The sequence below is a fragment of the Haliotis asinina genome, chromosome 16, assembly GCF_037392515.1.
Source record: "Haliotis asinina isolate JCU_RB_2024 chromosome 16, JCU_Hal_asi_v2, whole genome shotgun sequence".
Taxonomy (NCBI): domain Eukaryota; kingdom Metazoa; phylum Mollusca; class Gastropoda; order Lepetellida; family Haliotidae; genus Haliotis; species Haliotis asinina.
Genome location: NC_090295.1, coordinates 13,422,854 through 13,440,581, shown reverse-complemented (window position 1 = coordinate 13,440,581; position 17,728 = coordinate 13,422,854). Strand labels below are relative to the sequence as shown.

General features: G+C 37.4%; 2 protein-coding genes across 2 annotated transcripts in view; both read right to left on the bottom strand.

The window, feature by feature from the left end:
• Positions 1 to 382: 382 nt before the first annotated feature.
• Positions 383 to 5,519, bottom strand: LOC137268661 (gamma-aminobutyric acid receptor-associated protein). Its single transcript, XM_067803248.1, has 3 exons — positions 5,112 to 5,519; positions 2,449 to 2,646; positions 383 to 1,352 (listed from the first exon to the last, which is right to left on the bottom strand). Exons 1-3 carry the CDS (start codon positions 5,199 to 5,201, stop codon positions 1,287 to 1,289), a joined length of 354 nt encoding a protein of 117 aa, XP_067659349.1. The 5' UTR covers positions 5,202 to 5,519; the 3' UTR covers positions 383 to 1,286.
• A 5,040-nt stretch (positions 5,520 to 10,559) lies between these two features.
• LOC137268156 (uncharacterized) overlaps positions 10,560 to 17,728 on the bottom strand; it is a 41,708-nt gene continuing 34,539 nt past the window's right edge. Inside the window, exons 26-28 of the mRNA XM_067802685.1 lie at positions 14,155 to 14,315; positions 13,354 to 13,425; positions 10,560 to 12,722 (exon numbers count right to left, since the gene is read on the bottom strand). Coding sequence (XP_067658786.1) covers positions 12,567 to 12,722; positions 13,354 to 13,425; positions 14,155 to 14,315 — 389 coding nt within the window. The 3' untranslated portion in view covers positions 10,560 to 12,566. The remainder of the gene's footprint in view (positions 12,723 to 13,353; positions 13,426 to 14,154; positions 14,316 to 17,728) is intronic.

Here is a 17,728-nt window from a genome sequence, read left to right as displayed (position 1 = left end):
GTCCAAGTTGATAATCGATGATGGTTTGTCACTGCTGCCTAACAGTGTGGATATCTGCTCATTCTATTAACCATCAGGGCAGTGGGGTAGCTTAATGGTTAAAGCGTTAGCTTGTCACACCAAAGACCTGGGGTCGATTCTCCACAGAGGTACAATGTGTGAAGTCCATTTCTGGTGACATTGCTGGAATATTGCTAAAAGCAGTACAAAACCATACTCACTCACTCACTATTAACCAAAAGGAATATTTTGATGAAAAGAAATTTTATTCTAATACAAACTAACCCCTATACAATCCGTAGACACCATCAAAACTTTTGTGGGGGCTTTGCAAAGGTATCAACTAAACCTCACTACATGCTCTAGACACAGTAACAAGTAATAGCATTTGAACAAGTTTATTTCAAGCTAAAACCATCATAATGGTTTACAAGCAAATTGTACTGATCCCATAATACAAATGCCTTCAATTGTAACACAAACATCACTCTTTTTTTTCTACAACATATTCACAAAAAACCTTTAATAAACTTAAATAAACTGTCCTAATAACTGAGTCCCCAACCCTAGAACATACATAGAACTATGTACACAATTAAGACAATAAAATGACTCATGAACAATATAATACAATAAAAGCTACAGTTGTGATAAAATGTGTAACATCAACACAAAGACAAGGGACAAAAGTATCCTTCATTTGAACTGTTCAGTGTTCTGTTTTACTTTGTACAAACAGCTAATATCAGTGTTGGGGCTCCTACAATATCACTGTAGGGGACATGTTGGAAGAGATCTGACAAAAGTTTAATTATATGACTGATGAGCTTGAGATTTTTCTTTCTTAATTTATGGTATCACTTTGTGAGAAGTTCATCATTATTAAAAAGGTCAAACAATTATCAGTTTAAGACATGCTACAATAATGACTCACTTCTACGAATACTCGAAAAGACAACACTACTGCCTGTGCCATGTTTGGGGGAATTTATTTGAAAATGAAGAATTTGAGGCTACCTTAGGACTTATCTTTTTTAAATACAACCAAATGAAACACAAAGTATAAATATGTGTCTAAAATAATCAAAAATCCCATTCACCAGTAACATACTGGCCACATTTTTCTTGAAAAGGGAAAAAATTAGGGACAAAAAAGGCAGACTGCTGTGGCTGGAAACAGAACACGAGCGGCTTGAAATGTTCCAATGGTACAACTTGCACACTGACATTTGCTGTGATGTTGGAGAGCTGAGAAATATTTACAAAAGTATAGAGAACCAGAATCCCTATGCCCCATAAACGCTTTCATCACTGTAGGCAATGTACAAGAAAAAGTCCTCCTCATGGTGTTCCTGCAAACAGAAAACAATGTCATAAATATAAATAAATGATCTATCGTTTAATAAGCACACAGGACTGACTTAATTTTTGTTTCACTTAAACTTTTGACAAGTGACTATAGCTGCAGACTGCCAGTAACATTAGATTCCATATGCAAAAGACTACATGTGTCTTTCAAGGACCTTAACAAATGGGGGAGAAATGAAAGCCCAGATGACTTCAAAAACTCTTAAATATCTTTTTCGTGATTCTGGTGGCCATACTGAACAATAACCAAGATCAAATTATGCATACAACTATACCAAATGCATTCATTAAGGTTCCAATATATAACAAGTACAGTCAGTTCTCGTTTATCCGACCCTTGTGGGTGTAGAGAAATATGTCAGATTAAGAAGAGTGTCAGATTAATGTATTTGTGTGATAATACAATGTACCACTGCTTACTAAAGCTCATGATCTCCATTCTGTTGCATGCATATCCGAAAACTCTGGTCGGTTGTAAGCATTTTATACAGCTTGCTCTGTTGTTATTTCTTGATTAAATCGTCTCAATTAATTATCTTGTGTTTGTAATTAACAAGTGTGATGTTCACAGGCAGTGGTGTCAAGCAGCAGCCAGTAAGGAACATGTTAATTACCACCCATATGTGACTGTTTGTTTACGGTCAGATTATCTGACCAGCTGTGTTGATTGTCAGATGAACAAATGTTTTTACAATGTATTTACAATAATCACTTGCTAGCTTGGTGTGTCGGAGTCGGAATGCGAGGATGTCGGATTAAGGAGAGCAATAAACACTGTTTTAAGTGGTTCCCTAATTTTTGGTCGGATTAACCTAAATGTCGCATCATTGAGTGTCGGACAGACGAGAGTTGACTGTATGGCTTCTGCTGTGGCAACTGGCACAAAGAGAACATATTGATGGTCTTTGCAGTTTCAGTTATTTACCTGCAACTGTTTCAGGCAGGAAGAGTTGTTATAAGAGAATATGACAACTGACTCAACAAATTGGCCTGATGGCCATCTCAACTAGAATTGTTTGTGATTTTGAATATATTTTGTATATTTTGTCCCCTGCTACATTGTTGTTATGGTGACATTACCTGGTAGAGAGCTCCCATGGTTGCACTGGTTGGGGGAATCACATTGTTCACAAAGAAGAAGAGGGCATCTTCAGGGCGGAGATGGATACGTTTCCGGATGAGGAAGTAGAACTGTCCAACTGTTAAATCTGATGGCACCAGATATTTCTTTTTGTCCAAATCACCTACTCTGGCTTTGGGGGCTTTCTCAACAATGACCTGTGCAAGAAAACATATTTGTCCTGACATTTTGCTACCACACTTTTCTAAACTGCCAGCAGTCATACACTAATCATGCAGGATAAATATGGAAAAAAGTGGTCCTAATGGAGTAAATCTGTTGTTTGACAGCATTATATTTACAGTCATATAATATGATTAAACTATACCCAAGATACTGGGTAAAGGTTTTCCAATCTACTGTCAAACTGTAGTACATATCAAGGTTAACACCCTTAAACAGCATTTAGAAGTGATACACATGTAAGTTGAAAATACATGGATTTAAACTTTATTATTATGAGGAAAACATTGTTTCTGAGTATATTCATATCAAGAATTACACTCTCAAATGTTGTGTTCGTCATTATAAAGAAGTTGACATCCATAAATTATCACTTACATATATCAAGATTGCATGATTAAAAAGAACACATTCCAACTTTCACTTAATCGATGCTCTAATTGGTAAGAAATATAGTAGTTCTCATGTGACCTGTAATTTGATGTCTCCCAATTTCTGTTTGGTAGTAGACGTAAAATCTGATTTTATTTTTTTAAAAATTCCAAGCGAGATTTGAAATTTTGATTATAAAACTTCAAAAATCAATAAAATTGAAATCATTTTGTGGTGGCTGTAAAGTCATGACTAGATCCTATCAACCAAGCACTTCACACACATTTCTGTCAAACTGTTTCCTGTATCCATGACTACAGAATTAACACTCACAGCATGTTCTTACAAGACTGTCAATTATCACATCATTCATGTTCATGGAATTACCTGCACTCTGAGTGCAACCATATGACAGCTGTCTTCTATAGAAAATGCTGCTAATATATAACCAAATCACTTACAACTATATACAAGTGACTTGCCATGTCATAAGCTTTGAAAATGTAGACAACAAAAACTGTTTGCCAAACCATGATTCTTCAAAACCTGTATTGCACCTCAATTGTCTAAAAAAAATTAATGTTGATAGATCTGGTAGTAAATAATGCATGCCACTGGGCACATTGTTTCAAGTTTAGACAAGTCTACCTGCCAGGCAATACATAACAAGCATTACATCACGGAAGCATTCTGCATTTTTCAAAAATACTTACAGAAGACATGGAAATGTTCATCTATATCATTTCTAGAATCATTGACAGTTAACGAAAAAAGCATTTCCATACAGTTCCACCATGCTTTTATTCACTTATACACAGTGGTGTCACCAGTAACTAGTGGTAATTGATAAAGTATGTCAACAGGTTGATTTATACAGGCATGCATATTTTATAGCAATTTATTTTATTGCAATTTGTGTCTTTTAGTTTCACCATGTTTACTTTGTAACATTTACATTGGGATTATGTTACGGTTCCACATAAACATGTTTATTTCACAAAAGTTAACTGTGACCTGGGGACTTAGCATTTATGCTCTATTGTTGCAACAAGGCACCAAATAGTGAAATATAGAATCATAACCATAGCTGCTGACATTTTTAATGCACTCTTTCATAAAATTATATGTTATATGGTGATGTTTATCTACATGTTACTCAATAATCAAATACATGCACACATGCCTTCTGATTACATCACTTCTTTCTCTTTTCAAGGATTTTTTCACATTTACAAACTTTTCATTGTCTTTGTGTTCAGAGATTTTGTGGAGAACAATACATTGTCACACTGGCAAATATATATTTCTTTGTACATTGGGTGGGTAAAAATAACCCTCTACACAAACAATGCACAACTGAAAAGATTCCCCTTTTCATTCTTCCTGAATGAAATTTGAATCTAAGGTACATATTTATAAATTATATACACCAGTATTGTAAATGCAAACATGTTGCTCTCATTCAGTCTACATTGTGAAAACATGACAAGAGAATAAACGTTATGCATTTTCAGAACCAATAGAATGGCACAAATAAAGCAAACAAAAATGTCACGGTTAATTTTCCGGCCATGTACACATACTGAGTATCAATTAAAGACTGCAATGTCAATGGGTCACAAAATCCATCTGTCCTAAAGACAGTTCACTGACATTTATGACGTAATCGGTGTTTGTTCACCAATCGTCACAATCCATACATCGATTTAAGCATTCGGGTGGAAAAGGCTTCATCACTGTTTTGCTTTTGTTGAAGAAAAGCTTTTAGAGACGCAAACTGACCTGTATTAATCTATGATTGTCGCTTTCATTTTGAGCCGAAACGGAAAACAAATATGGCCGAATCGACTTTCGTTATCGTATTGATTTGGCAGATCGCTCACCAAAGGGAAATGTATTCATCACATAATTAAACATTTGGTGAGATCAGAAAAAAGACCAAGACTAAAATTACAACGATAGACTGGATACACCACAACACGGACTCCATTATTGTTGGTCAGCTGTTTGTTTTCGTATTTGGAATGGGAAGTAGATCTTGCCCCTATTTTACGTCTCTGCTACTTACTGGGACACGGTCAGGATACTTCTTCCTGATTTTCTCCCCCTCGGCTCGCCTCTTCTCAAATGGATGCTCCTCTTTGTACTGCCACTTCATTGTGATCGTTGTAATGATGAAGTACAACTGTTGTGATTATGCCTGTTTCCAACCTGACAAGATGGCGACTTTGCTGATGTAAACACAAAGCCTACTGCGCAGCGGCAAATAGGTCAGATACAAATGTATGCTTTAACGTATAAATCGATGGTGATTTTCTCTCACATAAACGATTTTGGCGTTACTTCGTAAATATAAAGTATTCTAGGTCCGGAAAGAATATATACCTGGTTCCCTGTACGTTTTCAATGTTGTATTTATTCACTGTCACGAGGATTGTTACACAGTCACGTGACCTGGCGTAAAGGAAAAACCAATGACGTTTGGTGTTATTTATAGCATCAAAACATGAAACCACGTGCATATTGCACCAATCGCCTGCAAGTCTGTCATGATAGAACGTACACACTTACGTGTCCTTTATCAAACGCGACTTGCAAAGTGCTTGGTGGGCAAAGATATCTTCTTAACATGCCCCGTATAACAACTTAAATAGCAGAGGATTTAAACTTACTCAGTCCCGTCAAAGTGACAGAGTCCACGAGAATAAACGTACACATCCGCCCAAGAATCGAGGGATTGGCGACAAGGTCAATAAGGTTCAAACTTCCTCCCCTGTTGTTAGTGACCGTTAGCTTCATCCCAAAATAGTAACGTCTCAGATATCTGTAAGATCCAAAGCATTCGTATTTCAAAATATCAACATCTCCCCCCTCGAACCAACAGCTTGTTTACATTAAGATGGGTTCAGACAAATCCCATGCAGTTTTAATTTAACCCAGATTCACTCACTATTAACTATATTTCTGCATATGATATCACTGACTTTGTTAGCAGTTTATAACGTGATTCAATATTGCGTAATCCCCGACCGTCAACACGCGTTTATTTTACTTACTGTGCCCATACGCCTTTGACAGGAGCACTTGAATAGCTGTAATAACGCCACAAAGTGTTACATCACAGCTTACAATAGTTATCACTGTGTAGCAAGTCAGGACAACCATTGTTCGGAGTTAAACACTTCTATACACAATGCATAACAGTCTTTCAACGCCACTCAGTGTTATTAACGCTTTCTTATTGGTTGCCCTTCGAACTCTGGACATGTGTCATTATATGCAAAATGATAAATATAGCAGAATGATAAAAAATGTACTGTGCGGTTTTGTGCAGGCAAAGATTTCACGTTACCTATGAATGCGCATATATACTCGCAGATGGTACTGTCACGTACACGCATTCCCATTTTTTTAAATATAATATCACTATCCCTTTTGTTAAGATTCCTATTTGTGTTATATCACCATCATTATTTATTGAGATTCCCATCTCTTTTATAACATTACCATCCCTTTTTGTCTTGGCCTACCATCTCATTTATAAGACCATCATCCCTTATCATCCCCCTGGCCTGTAACGCGGGGGCGATATAGTCGACGCCACAGTCTAAGTAAACTTAGTCTCAGTGTATTTCGTTACACTCCACCACTCAGTGTTATCTTCTGATGACTCTTGTCATAAAGACGAACAACTCATTTATAAAATCACCATTCCTTTTTGTTTTGGTCAACCATCTCTTTTCTTAGACCACATCCCTTTTTGTTGATATTCCCGTCTCTTTTAAAACATCACAATCCCCTTTTGTTTTGGCCTACCACCTCCTATATAACATCACCACCATTGCTGTAGGTTACCATAGGTTAATACACGTACATTCATTTTGCATCTATACTGGCAGTGCTCTCAACGGTGCACTATTTTCTTTTTCATTCCTATCGCCGTCTGGACGTCTCATCCAAATATGTGTGTGCATGAGCTTGAAAGATTTTATCAGGGATACTCTACAAGGATAGGCCACTCGCTTGTTTTCTTTACCATTTGTACCAATTAACGTGTGCCTCGTCGTGCTCCAACGCACACAGTGACTTGACTCGTTCGAAGTGCAACTTCAGTTGTGTTTAACAGAACTTCAGCCAGTTCATTGTATCTGTCGGAATTTTACAATGAATGAATGAATGAATGAATTACAGTAAGAATTAAGAGCAAGAATTATGTGAATGAATTAATGAAATCAGGAAAAAGAATAAAAGAAAGAAGTACATATGTGAATGAATGAAAGAATAAATGATACAACGCGGCCTTCCTTCCCAAAACCTGTTAAAGAACGCAAAAGTATCGCGAGAACACGTGTTAACATCAGCTGTCCTTTTAAAAAATCTACTTTGAGACATTTTTGTTTACATCAATAATAAATTCAGATATCTTTTCGCATGTGGGGAATGGAATAGACATTAACAAAATGTTAACTGACACTGTCACACTGCCCTCAAAAATAAAGTGTAAAACTGTCACAAAGCGTTCTAAAACACCTTTCCAGTTTTGTCAAATAATAAGATCAACAAGAAGTTATGGAACTATAACTCTCAAGCATCAATGGCGAATCAGATCAGATCGGCGATATGTCATATTTTTCACACACCTCAAATATACCCTAACATTCTTTTATAGATTATGAAAGTATCACTATTACTTGCAAACACATTTCACCTGATAGTATATTCCCCTCATATGAATTAAAGGTGTATGTGAAAGATGTTTTTGAAGTAATAACTAGAAACACGCAAACAACGACGTGTTGCATTTCAATGGCGGATGAGAAAAGATCGGCGAAATGTCATATTTTTCACACACATCTATTACACTTTAACAATTTTTTAAGTCATAAAACTGTCACCATTACTTGCAAATACCTTTCAACTAAAGGTATGTTCTCCTTCTAAAAATTAAACGAATGTGTGAAAGAAGTTTTTATCGGCACAATTTAGTCTGTCTTCGCGGTGAATCGAGACTAGACGCCAGTGAGCTGTAACATACCGACTTGAAACTTTAATATAAATATGCTGCCCTAATACGGACACTAATACCAATTATTTGACTTAAACTGAAGCGAACTTAATCAGCTGTTGAAAATAAACCGGGCTCAATCTTATACTACGCTGCCACCATATTGGCTACATTGGTTACGTAACGACCCGAGACATACGATCAGCGGCTTTTCGAGGAGTTTCTTCTCTCCCTTTATATAGGCTCCCTGATTTTATATATGAGCCCGGCTGCTTCACATTGCACACATGAGGGAATCCACTGAAACAATAGATAGCTATTTTTACATAAAACATTTTGTACAATATTTACAGATGTTTCGATGAAAGATCATTTGAAGTGAGCAGATTCTGGTATTTTTAATTATATCGTCGCTTTTAACCCTTCTGAAATAAGAACGCCGATTTGGAAAATCACAAGAGTGATTTTCTTGCAATTCTTAAATATGTCTGGTTCGTTGGTATCGATGCAGAGGTTGTATCCGAAGCATTTTGCTAATCGTTTCAAAACTCATCCGTCGAATTTAGTGATCAAATATGGTCACAAATCTGTTGATATAAATAAGGAAGTGGAAGTTTCTGGTCACTTCATGTTTTACATCGCAACCAGCAATAGTCCAGCTATATGGCAGCGGTCTGTAAATAATCCAGTCTTGACCAGACAATCCAGTGATTAACAAAATGAGCATCTATCTGCGCAAATGAGATACAATGACATGTGTCAACCAAGTTAGCTGGCCTGATCATCCGATCCTATTTGTCCCCTCTTACCCAATGGAAGTAAAATACTGACAGCTTAATATATACCTGTATGTATTTCTTTTCATGTCGACTCAGGGAGGAAAAGCTACAGTTGGATCTTATGATCTTTCAGCAGACATGTTCACAACGATCATATGTTCATTTCGTTTGAACGCGTGAGACAACAGTTACAGTTCTTTGATCACGCATTCTCAGATCGTAATTAAAGATACACATATTCGAAATGCCGTGTTCTGAAATAGTCCTTGCTGTATATGGTGTTCACAGGTGAATTGCCTTCACGTTCATCCTTGATGGTCTCATGTCTTTGCCCGAGCAGAATACCAGAAAATTTGGTAGTACATGTTTTACCTTTCGAGATGACTGATTTGAGTCCCACAAACTCTAAGAAGCTGTTACATTGTCAGGTCATGGAACAGGCATCGTTTTCTTTGTAGGATGTGGAATCAGATGTTTCCAATGTTTTTTTTCCTGCCTAGTTTCTAGCTTATCGTGGTCAACATAAGACTCCTCCATGACAACGTTGTTTTCATTTTGTTGTGCAGAATTTGTGACACGATCAGGGCCTAGATTTAAGAAGCCCTCTTAGCGCTAAGACAGTCGGCTGTCAATATTAATGTGTAGTAGCGCTAAGTGAGCTTCGAAAATCTAGGTTCAGGAGAGTGCCTGCTACACCTGTGCTGTCCAGACCCCCCAGTTGTTTTCATGTCACCTCCAGGTATGCTTAGAGTGGCGTGACAGTATCTGAGGGCTAAACGACACGATGGGGCTGAAGTCTGTTTATGGGCGAGTCCTGCTTTCATGTGGATGGTTCTACAGGTTTTGCACCAAGGATCACATTTTTTCGCTACATTGTCACATGGAAGCGTGACTCTATGGGGTGACATCACAACTAATGGGAGTCCAAACTAGATGGCAATTTGTATAGCTTTTGTTACCAGGATGACATCCGACATCTCGTTGCACCAAAATAATACCTATCTACACAGATATAATGTCTTGAAATAACACAACACTGCTGAAATGCAATGGCTGGCTACTTTACCAGACCTCTCTCCTACAGAATAGTCCTGGATGAGATTGGTCGATGCCTACGACAGGATCAGAATCTGCTGATGCTGCAGGCGCTGTATTAATGCAAAGGATGGTTCCATCCTACTGATAACATGACAGCTCACCTCTCTCAGGGCACGTTGCTCGCCTTCCTGTTTCCAGATATGGGAATCATATTGGCAGGGGCTTCAGGGGTTTCAAACCACCCCCAACCTCCATCCCACCCCTTCAAAATTCCTGGATCTGCCTATCTGCCTACGGTCTTGTCAACAAGCTTCTTATGATAAAAGGTGAATGAACAAGCATATACAAATACTCTTATTTTCAATATACGGTATACACTACTTTATTTGAGGCAGTGTTATTTTTTCTGTTGGTATGACGGGGCTACTGAAGTTACTGAAATGAATGCCAAATACAAGTCAAAGTTTTTGAGCAGCACAGCATAATTTGATCGCTGAAGTGGTAATCAGCTGTCAGGCTCTGAGGTCCAGTTCCATGTTCACCTTGTGATCACTACTTGGTGAGCACAAATCAAACATTCACCTTTTTGTTATCTCACATTCCCAATACTCACCACTTTGCTTGAATTTCTTAAAAGTGGCATAAAAAATCTCACCACTCCAATTCACACACCAATGAATACAAAACAATACTGTACCCAATAATAATTTTATTACCAAATTCTAACTCAACAAATTGGCACTTTATGATTTAAATTGGAGAGTATATCTCCCAGACTTATTCATTTGTTATGGATGTTGAAAAGAATTAAACTCAGACGCTGAGGATGAGGAGTTGGGTGGGGGTGGGGTTTTGGGTAGAGGATAGTTTGTATGGAGACCAGATATATTTTCAGCTATATATACAAAAATAGTCCTCGTTTCAAAGCTAACAGCTTAAATACTTCTTTGGAAAAATCATCTTTCAACAATTTCTTTTTCAACAGTCAGAAGCATTGGGCTTTTTCAAGCACTATGAGACAAGTTATTTTTTAAGATTCGTTCTATTCCCAGTGAACGAATATGTAAATGTCAAAAACAAAGATAGATATGCCAACATTCAACATGTTGATTAACACTAAAACTAAATATCTATAAACTATTTCCAAAATTATCCATCCCAAGTGATCTTTGCTTTGTTGGAAAAGACATGCAAAAGGAAAATGAAAATTTTGAAGGCTCTACATATAGAACAACCAGTCACATTGAAATTTTGAAGTAGTGAAAAAAACCAAACGAGTGTATTTGCAACTTAAGTTCACAATGAAATGCAAACTTATAATATTATATAAGAAATAACACAATTACAGATTTTATAATGTTCATTGAAAAGGTCATCAGAATAAATGTGTTCATAATCCAGGAAGGTCTTCAGCGCCCTGTTCCACAAGCCGTAACTCCATAGTTTAACATAGACTTACGACTGTTGTTGAGCTGCGATTGCTTTTAAGAATGAGGCCCTCATGCATAGATCATCTTAGCAAATCGGCATCATAGTAACTGAACCATTCAAATTCCCTCAGTTACTCTTGTCCCACAGAGGTTACTTCTAGCTATATTTCCCGTTCCTCGTAAAATGTCCTAGCTGCCAAAAATCGCAACATGATTTATCTCCCTTCTTTCTTTCCAATCCTATTGTATGTTACATCGACTTGGGGCAGTCATGGAATTAGTTGATCAATTTGGTACAAAGCATAGATTCGGTATTTCACGTTTAGGCCAAACCAACTTCATTTCTTGTTTTACAGATTTTTGTCCTCTGAAAACCCAACGGCAGGCGGGACAAAAATGAAAATAAAATTTCCAATAAAAGTAACATTCCTTCTAAATACTCAGAATATTTTACTTACAGCAATGTATGAAGTGAATATGGGTTAAAAAAAAAACAACCTAAAAAGCATTTTCCAGTGAGTTAACATTTTTAGCCAATAAAGACATTAGGATTTTATTTTTTGAGTGGAGAAAATTAATTTTTTTTTTTTTTCTAGAAAAGATTCGGCAGGTGGATCCATAAAACAAGAAACAAAATTGTTCTGGCCTTAACTAAAAAGTAGAAACTAGCACAATCTTGAGTGCTGGAATCAATTGACAAGATGTTTTTGTTGATGTGACACTTACATTTAATGGTTATCTTGTTTGTTGTCAGCAAGGGGGTTGGAGATGCAATTACATGACAAAATGTTTGTGTATTGTGATGGGAAGGAGGTTCTAGTTTCCTCGAAGCATACAGAAATTACTGAGGCTTTGCAAATGATCACTTTTGAAACGTCACTGATTGGACAACTAATTCTGATTGCAACCAATCACGGATCCAAAACACTCATACCATGAAAGGGGCGTATTAGAACAGAGGCTACATAAAAAGTAATGACAGGAGTAACCTCTGTGGGAAGAGAATATCAGTTAATAAGTGAGTTTGGTTTGACCCTCTCTTAAATAGTTTTCAAGTTATAACACTCCATGTTTGATGTGGGACGGAAAGTTGGAAATGATGCAAGTGTTAGATGGTTACTGCATTTGCCACTAAGGAGAGATTTCGTCCACTTCAGCCAGATTCCAGCAATATCAACAGAAATGAGCATCATACACTGTACGTAAGTGGGGAATCAAACCTGGGTCTATCACAACCCAACCTCATCATGATCTTAGGTACAACAAATACATTATGTGGTCTTCTTCTTTCTCTTCTCCCGTCTCTTCACCACCTGATTCAGCTGGCGGATCTGGTCATTGAACTCCTCCTCTACTTTCTCAGCCTCAGCTCGAATCTGAGCCAACATGGTCTGTTTCCGATCTCTCAGGATTTGTTCACTTCTTGTCTGAAAAACAGAAAGTCACACATCTAAGACCTGTTAGGTATCCACAAAGCATTCGTGGCACTACGCCATTTGTAAGCCAGCAATGCAGTTCAGAGTAACAACATGTCGTAACATTACAAACTAGTTGTGGATTGGGACCCAGGTCTCTCAGATTACCATGACTCAGGCATTTCAGCAAGGATAGCAGTCTGCTGAAACTATTTTTATTGAACTCTGAATTTTGTCTCCAAATTGTAAAAGGTATCATAACATTTCATTCCATAAAATGATGTAGAATTAAGCTAACAGCTACTTTATGGCATCCTTTCATCAATGAATCACAAGCAAAGATTAATTAGCAAAAGCTATTATCATATTACTAATGAAATGTTATAAATTTTGAAATTTTTACTTTATTTGTCTTTCAGAATTCCTAGATATATTCCACTGTCTGGTACCCTGATGACACTACTGTTTGAGGTTAATTAGAAAATCCTGAGGCCTGACTTTTCTCTTGTCTACAAACAGATGTGCTTTTTCTTAGATTACTGCTGACTGTCCGATGCACTTTACAAACTTGTGCCAAAAGACTCATATTGCAGAAAGGTGGGATTGAAAAAAGTACAAGCATTGTCTCCTTAGCAAATCTCACCAACAACTCTAGGGCTTCTTCATTTTCTTTAGCTCTTTCGACTCTTCTCTTCAAATTTTCTGACGCTTTAGTCTGAAGAAAAGAATCAATTTTCACTGACTGGAGTCTTGTGACATTCTTTATGCCTTATATTTTATGTAAATGAACAGTAAATGTCAAAGGCACTGCCAGGTGTTCGAGAAGCATGTGCACAAGTGCCGAGGAAGTTATTTATTCATTACTCAAAAACTTCACAGAGTTGGTATGATGTTTTGATTATGATCAGCATTTCATTGAGTATGTTACATTTATTAGTTTTCGAGCTAGACTGCAATTCATCGGTCCGCTTCTAAGCCAAACGGACCTTAGTAACAGGGACTCCCACCCACCCCACCAACCCAACCCAATCTCCACTGCCAGGCTCAACTCATCTCTCCTTGCCCCACTGTAGTAACTGTGGACACCCTCCAACATCCACCCACCCCCTCTCACTGCCAGGATCTACCCACATCTTTCTGCTCCACCTGACAGACTGTAGTAACAGGGACACCCACTCACCCCTACTGGCTCAACCCACCTCTCCTAACTCCATTGTAATAACAGACAGACAGACACTCACCCCCTACTGCCAAACTCTACCTGTCTGACTGTCATAACTGTGCCACTCACCCCTACTGCCAGACTCAATCCACCTTTCCTTGCCCCACTGTTGTAATGGGGCCACTCACGACCCACTGCCAGACTCAGTCCACCTGTCGCCGCTCAACTGTAGTAGCAGGAGACACCAATGAGCATCCACCCATTCACCCAGGCTCCACCTACCTGTCTCCGCTCCACCTCAGACTGTCGGTAGAAATAGGGACAGCCACTGTGTGTCCTCGGATGCCCAAGCTCCTTACAGTTTCCACATCGGACACTTTTCACTACTGGTGACACAGACGACGTAACTGTCCTCTGCTTCTCCTCAGCAGCAGCCCCTGTAACTACACATCTTTCAGACTGTATTTTATACTGAATGTATTTTCTGGGTTTTCTGTTTATATCTGTTTGTTTGTTGTTGTTTTTCTTTTTCTATGTGTTTTGATGATGTTGTTGTTGAGGGGTATAGGATAAACCATTCAAAATGAAGGTATGTAAATGAAGATGTTGTCATCTAATTTGTTCATGAATCCAGGCATCCTTCATTTAGACTGAGCAAGCAAAGTCCTGCTGACACTATCTCTGAACTAAGAGGCATCATCACTTCTATAATGTCTGATGTTAATGTTTTGGATGATAAACTGTCAAGGCAATGAGTTCAAAATTCATTCAAGAGTGAGAGAGTCCTGACATAAACTGTGCAGGTTGTTACACATAATTCTTTCTGTGTTGGTCTGTAAATAACATGAAATGCAACCAGCCCATCCAGCTTATCAGCAATTTTGTACATAACAACATCAATAAGATATGTCTAAAATTTATGAGAAGGAGGGTCATTCACTTTGTATGACACACAGGTTGGGGTCACTCACTTTGTACGTCAATTTCGCATTTCACATTGTAAATGCCATTCCATAAATAATAACATAGAGTGTTGTTGGGTATTACCGAACAGCTAACACCTCATTCCGCCTAATTCCTACCCTGTTTCATCACACCTAACAATAATTAATACACACAATGAACTATTCAATATGCATCATATTCACGTGTGAAGACAAGTTAATCCCTCTTAGTAAACCTGTTTCAGGCAAATATTTGAGGCGATCTAATTGTCAGATTTTGAGCTCTTGTCGGCTCTGCTGAACAGTGACGTCGGGCTATTCCGAACACTTGTGTCGGGCTATTCCGAGCTATTCGTCGGACTGATGTCCTCCATGACGATTGTTTAAGTTCAAGTGCAGTCATTTCGTTCATATTATGTACTCTAATCTCGATAATTTTACTAAAATTTGTATGATTTAGTCCGTTCCAATGTATAGCTGCAATATTGTTGAGTGCGGCGTTGACATCAAACCAACCAGCCAATAATTGAAACGTGCAGCTAGGTCCTCCGCGATTTTTCGCTCTATAGGTAGAATGAATTCATGTAGATTTGTTTGCAGTTTCAGAAAGTGTTTGTTTCAAATTAACGTCATTATACTGTAATTTAAGGGAAAATGAAAAATATAAAGACGACATACTTTTTTATAGTGGCATGGTCTTGCCTTAATATACCTAATTGTCTTCACTCAATATACTGATATACCAGGTACACGTTCTATAACAGTATAGTTTAACAGTGTAACTATAACTCATATAGTGTGTACATTATTATGTATTTGAACATGCCTATCGTTTCAAATAAGGTCAAATACGTTATTGTTTGATGTGCTATCTCAACATCCAGTTAATGATGATAACATTCTGCCGTAACCATGCAGGTAAAACAACTACTGCCATGGACACATCATATGAAATCATTCATGCCGGTATATTTACGCAATTTACGCATATGAGTCACACACACTTCACATGTTACAAAAGGTACTTGTCAGGTGTGGTGCTGAGCAACTACATACCAGATAACAACTGTTTCATACGCGTACACCGGAGGAATTTTCTTGTTTCGTATGGAACAAAGTTGTCATTAACGATTCTTCACACGACAGTGCTATCTACACCATTGAAAGACACAGGTTACAGCCACCCTAACCAAAGTTATGGCTCGACACTGGGAATTATGGGGACTTACGGCCACCAGTTATTGACAAATACAAAAATATTGCATTGATCTTAACCACCTGACTGAAAAATACCGAAACGTGAAACATACTAGCATTTGAGAGAGCAGTATGAAAGAACTACAAACTCAAAATCAGACCATATCGAGTGCTTAAAGAAATATAGTTAGTTAAGCCAGGTAAATCATACCTGATTCAACTTACGTATAATTTAAGGATGTCAGTTAAATAATTTGATAAACACTAGGCCCAAACACAGAAGAAATATTTGTTCATTTTTGTTCAAAATGCAGCAATTTGAAGGTAAGCATTCACTATTCGAAACATCAGCAGAAGAAAAGATTCAGAAAGAAAGTCCATGAAGAAAGGTGTTCTGAAGAGAATGTCGGTTACATTAGTTCATAATTTTGATATGTGAAAAACAATAGCCAAAACACACCTTTTCAAGAAACATGAACATCGCATCAAAACGCAACCGACACGTCTCGTGCATTTTGAGTTTTTTGCATGTGCAGGATCGTGTATATGCGCTTTGGACGGCAAGTTGTAGGGTCGAAAAATAGAGTGTGGGTCTGCACTGTTGTGAATCAAGACAAATAGTTGCCATATTCGGGCATTGTTCATAGTTCGAAACAGTTGTGTAAATTCAGATAACTTATCCAGTCAACTTAGTGTGGTGGACAGTCATAAAAGGTGTCAATATTTAGTTTGGTGGACGGAGTGGAAAAAGGTGTCAATGTTTAGTTTGGTGGTCGGAGTGGCAATAACATTGTTTGGTTACCATTTAGTTGAGCACATTTTTTTTTCATATTTAGTACTTACAAAATTTGTTTAACAATTCCACTGCGCAACAAAAGGTGTTCTATTAATTTCTAACACTATCACTTAATTGATGTTTTGTTGAAAATGCATTTCTTATATTCACTTGAAAATCGTATAACTGCCAGGCATCAAACCGGTATTCCTTTACACTGTCTGCACAAATGCGTTCCAGTGTGTAACTATTTATCAGGTTTTTCAAATGTAGATCACTTATAGTATCTTTATTTAATGATCTTTATTTTTATTGAGTTGATATATTTCTGGTCGCTTTCTCTTTGCAAGTTTATTTCATTAAATGTATATTATGGAAAAAAATTAACTGTTTTGAATGCAGAGCTACTTAATCACATATGGGCATTAATTCAGTCAGCGTCGGTGACATTTTCTATGATTTCATGTCTGAATACAAAAAGAAACATATGGCATGCGGAAGATTGGAATGCAGAACATAATGTAATCAAAGTCGTATATTTAAATACATGATTAATGTGTATGTATTTTATGATATGTACACGTATTTCATGAGAGACATAATTAACTGGCCATGGAAAGTAATAGAATTACGTATTTCAACAGGGAAACGGGTGAAATTAATGAAATGACGGTCAAGGTGCCCATCACTTACAGTCTAAGCGAAACCACTCTCAACAAAGTCGTGAAATTAACTGCCCTTGATGTTTCCATGAGGTCACGGTCGAATATCTCAAATGTTTATCGAAATGCCTCAACAAACATGTTCCTTATGAAAAAGTAAGTTGTTCCATGAACTAACATTTTGAGTTAATGTCTGATTTGGCTTGGGAGAACGCAATAGCTTGTACAGTAAATCCGATTCCTTTATGAAACAATCATCATGTTTTTTTCAGCAGGGT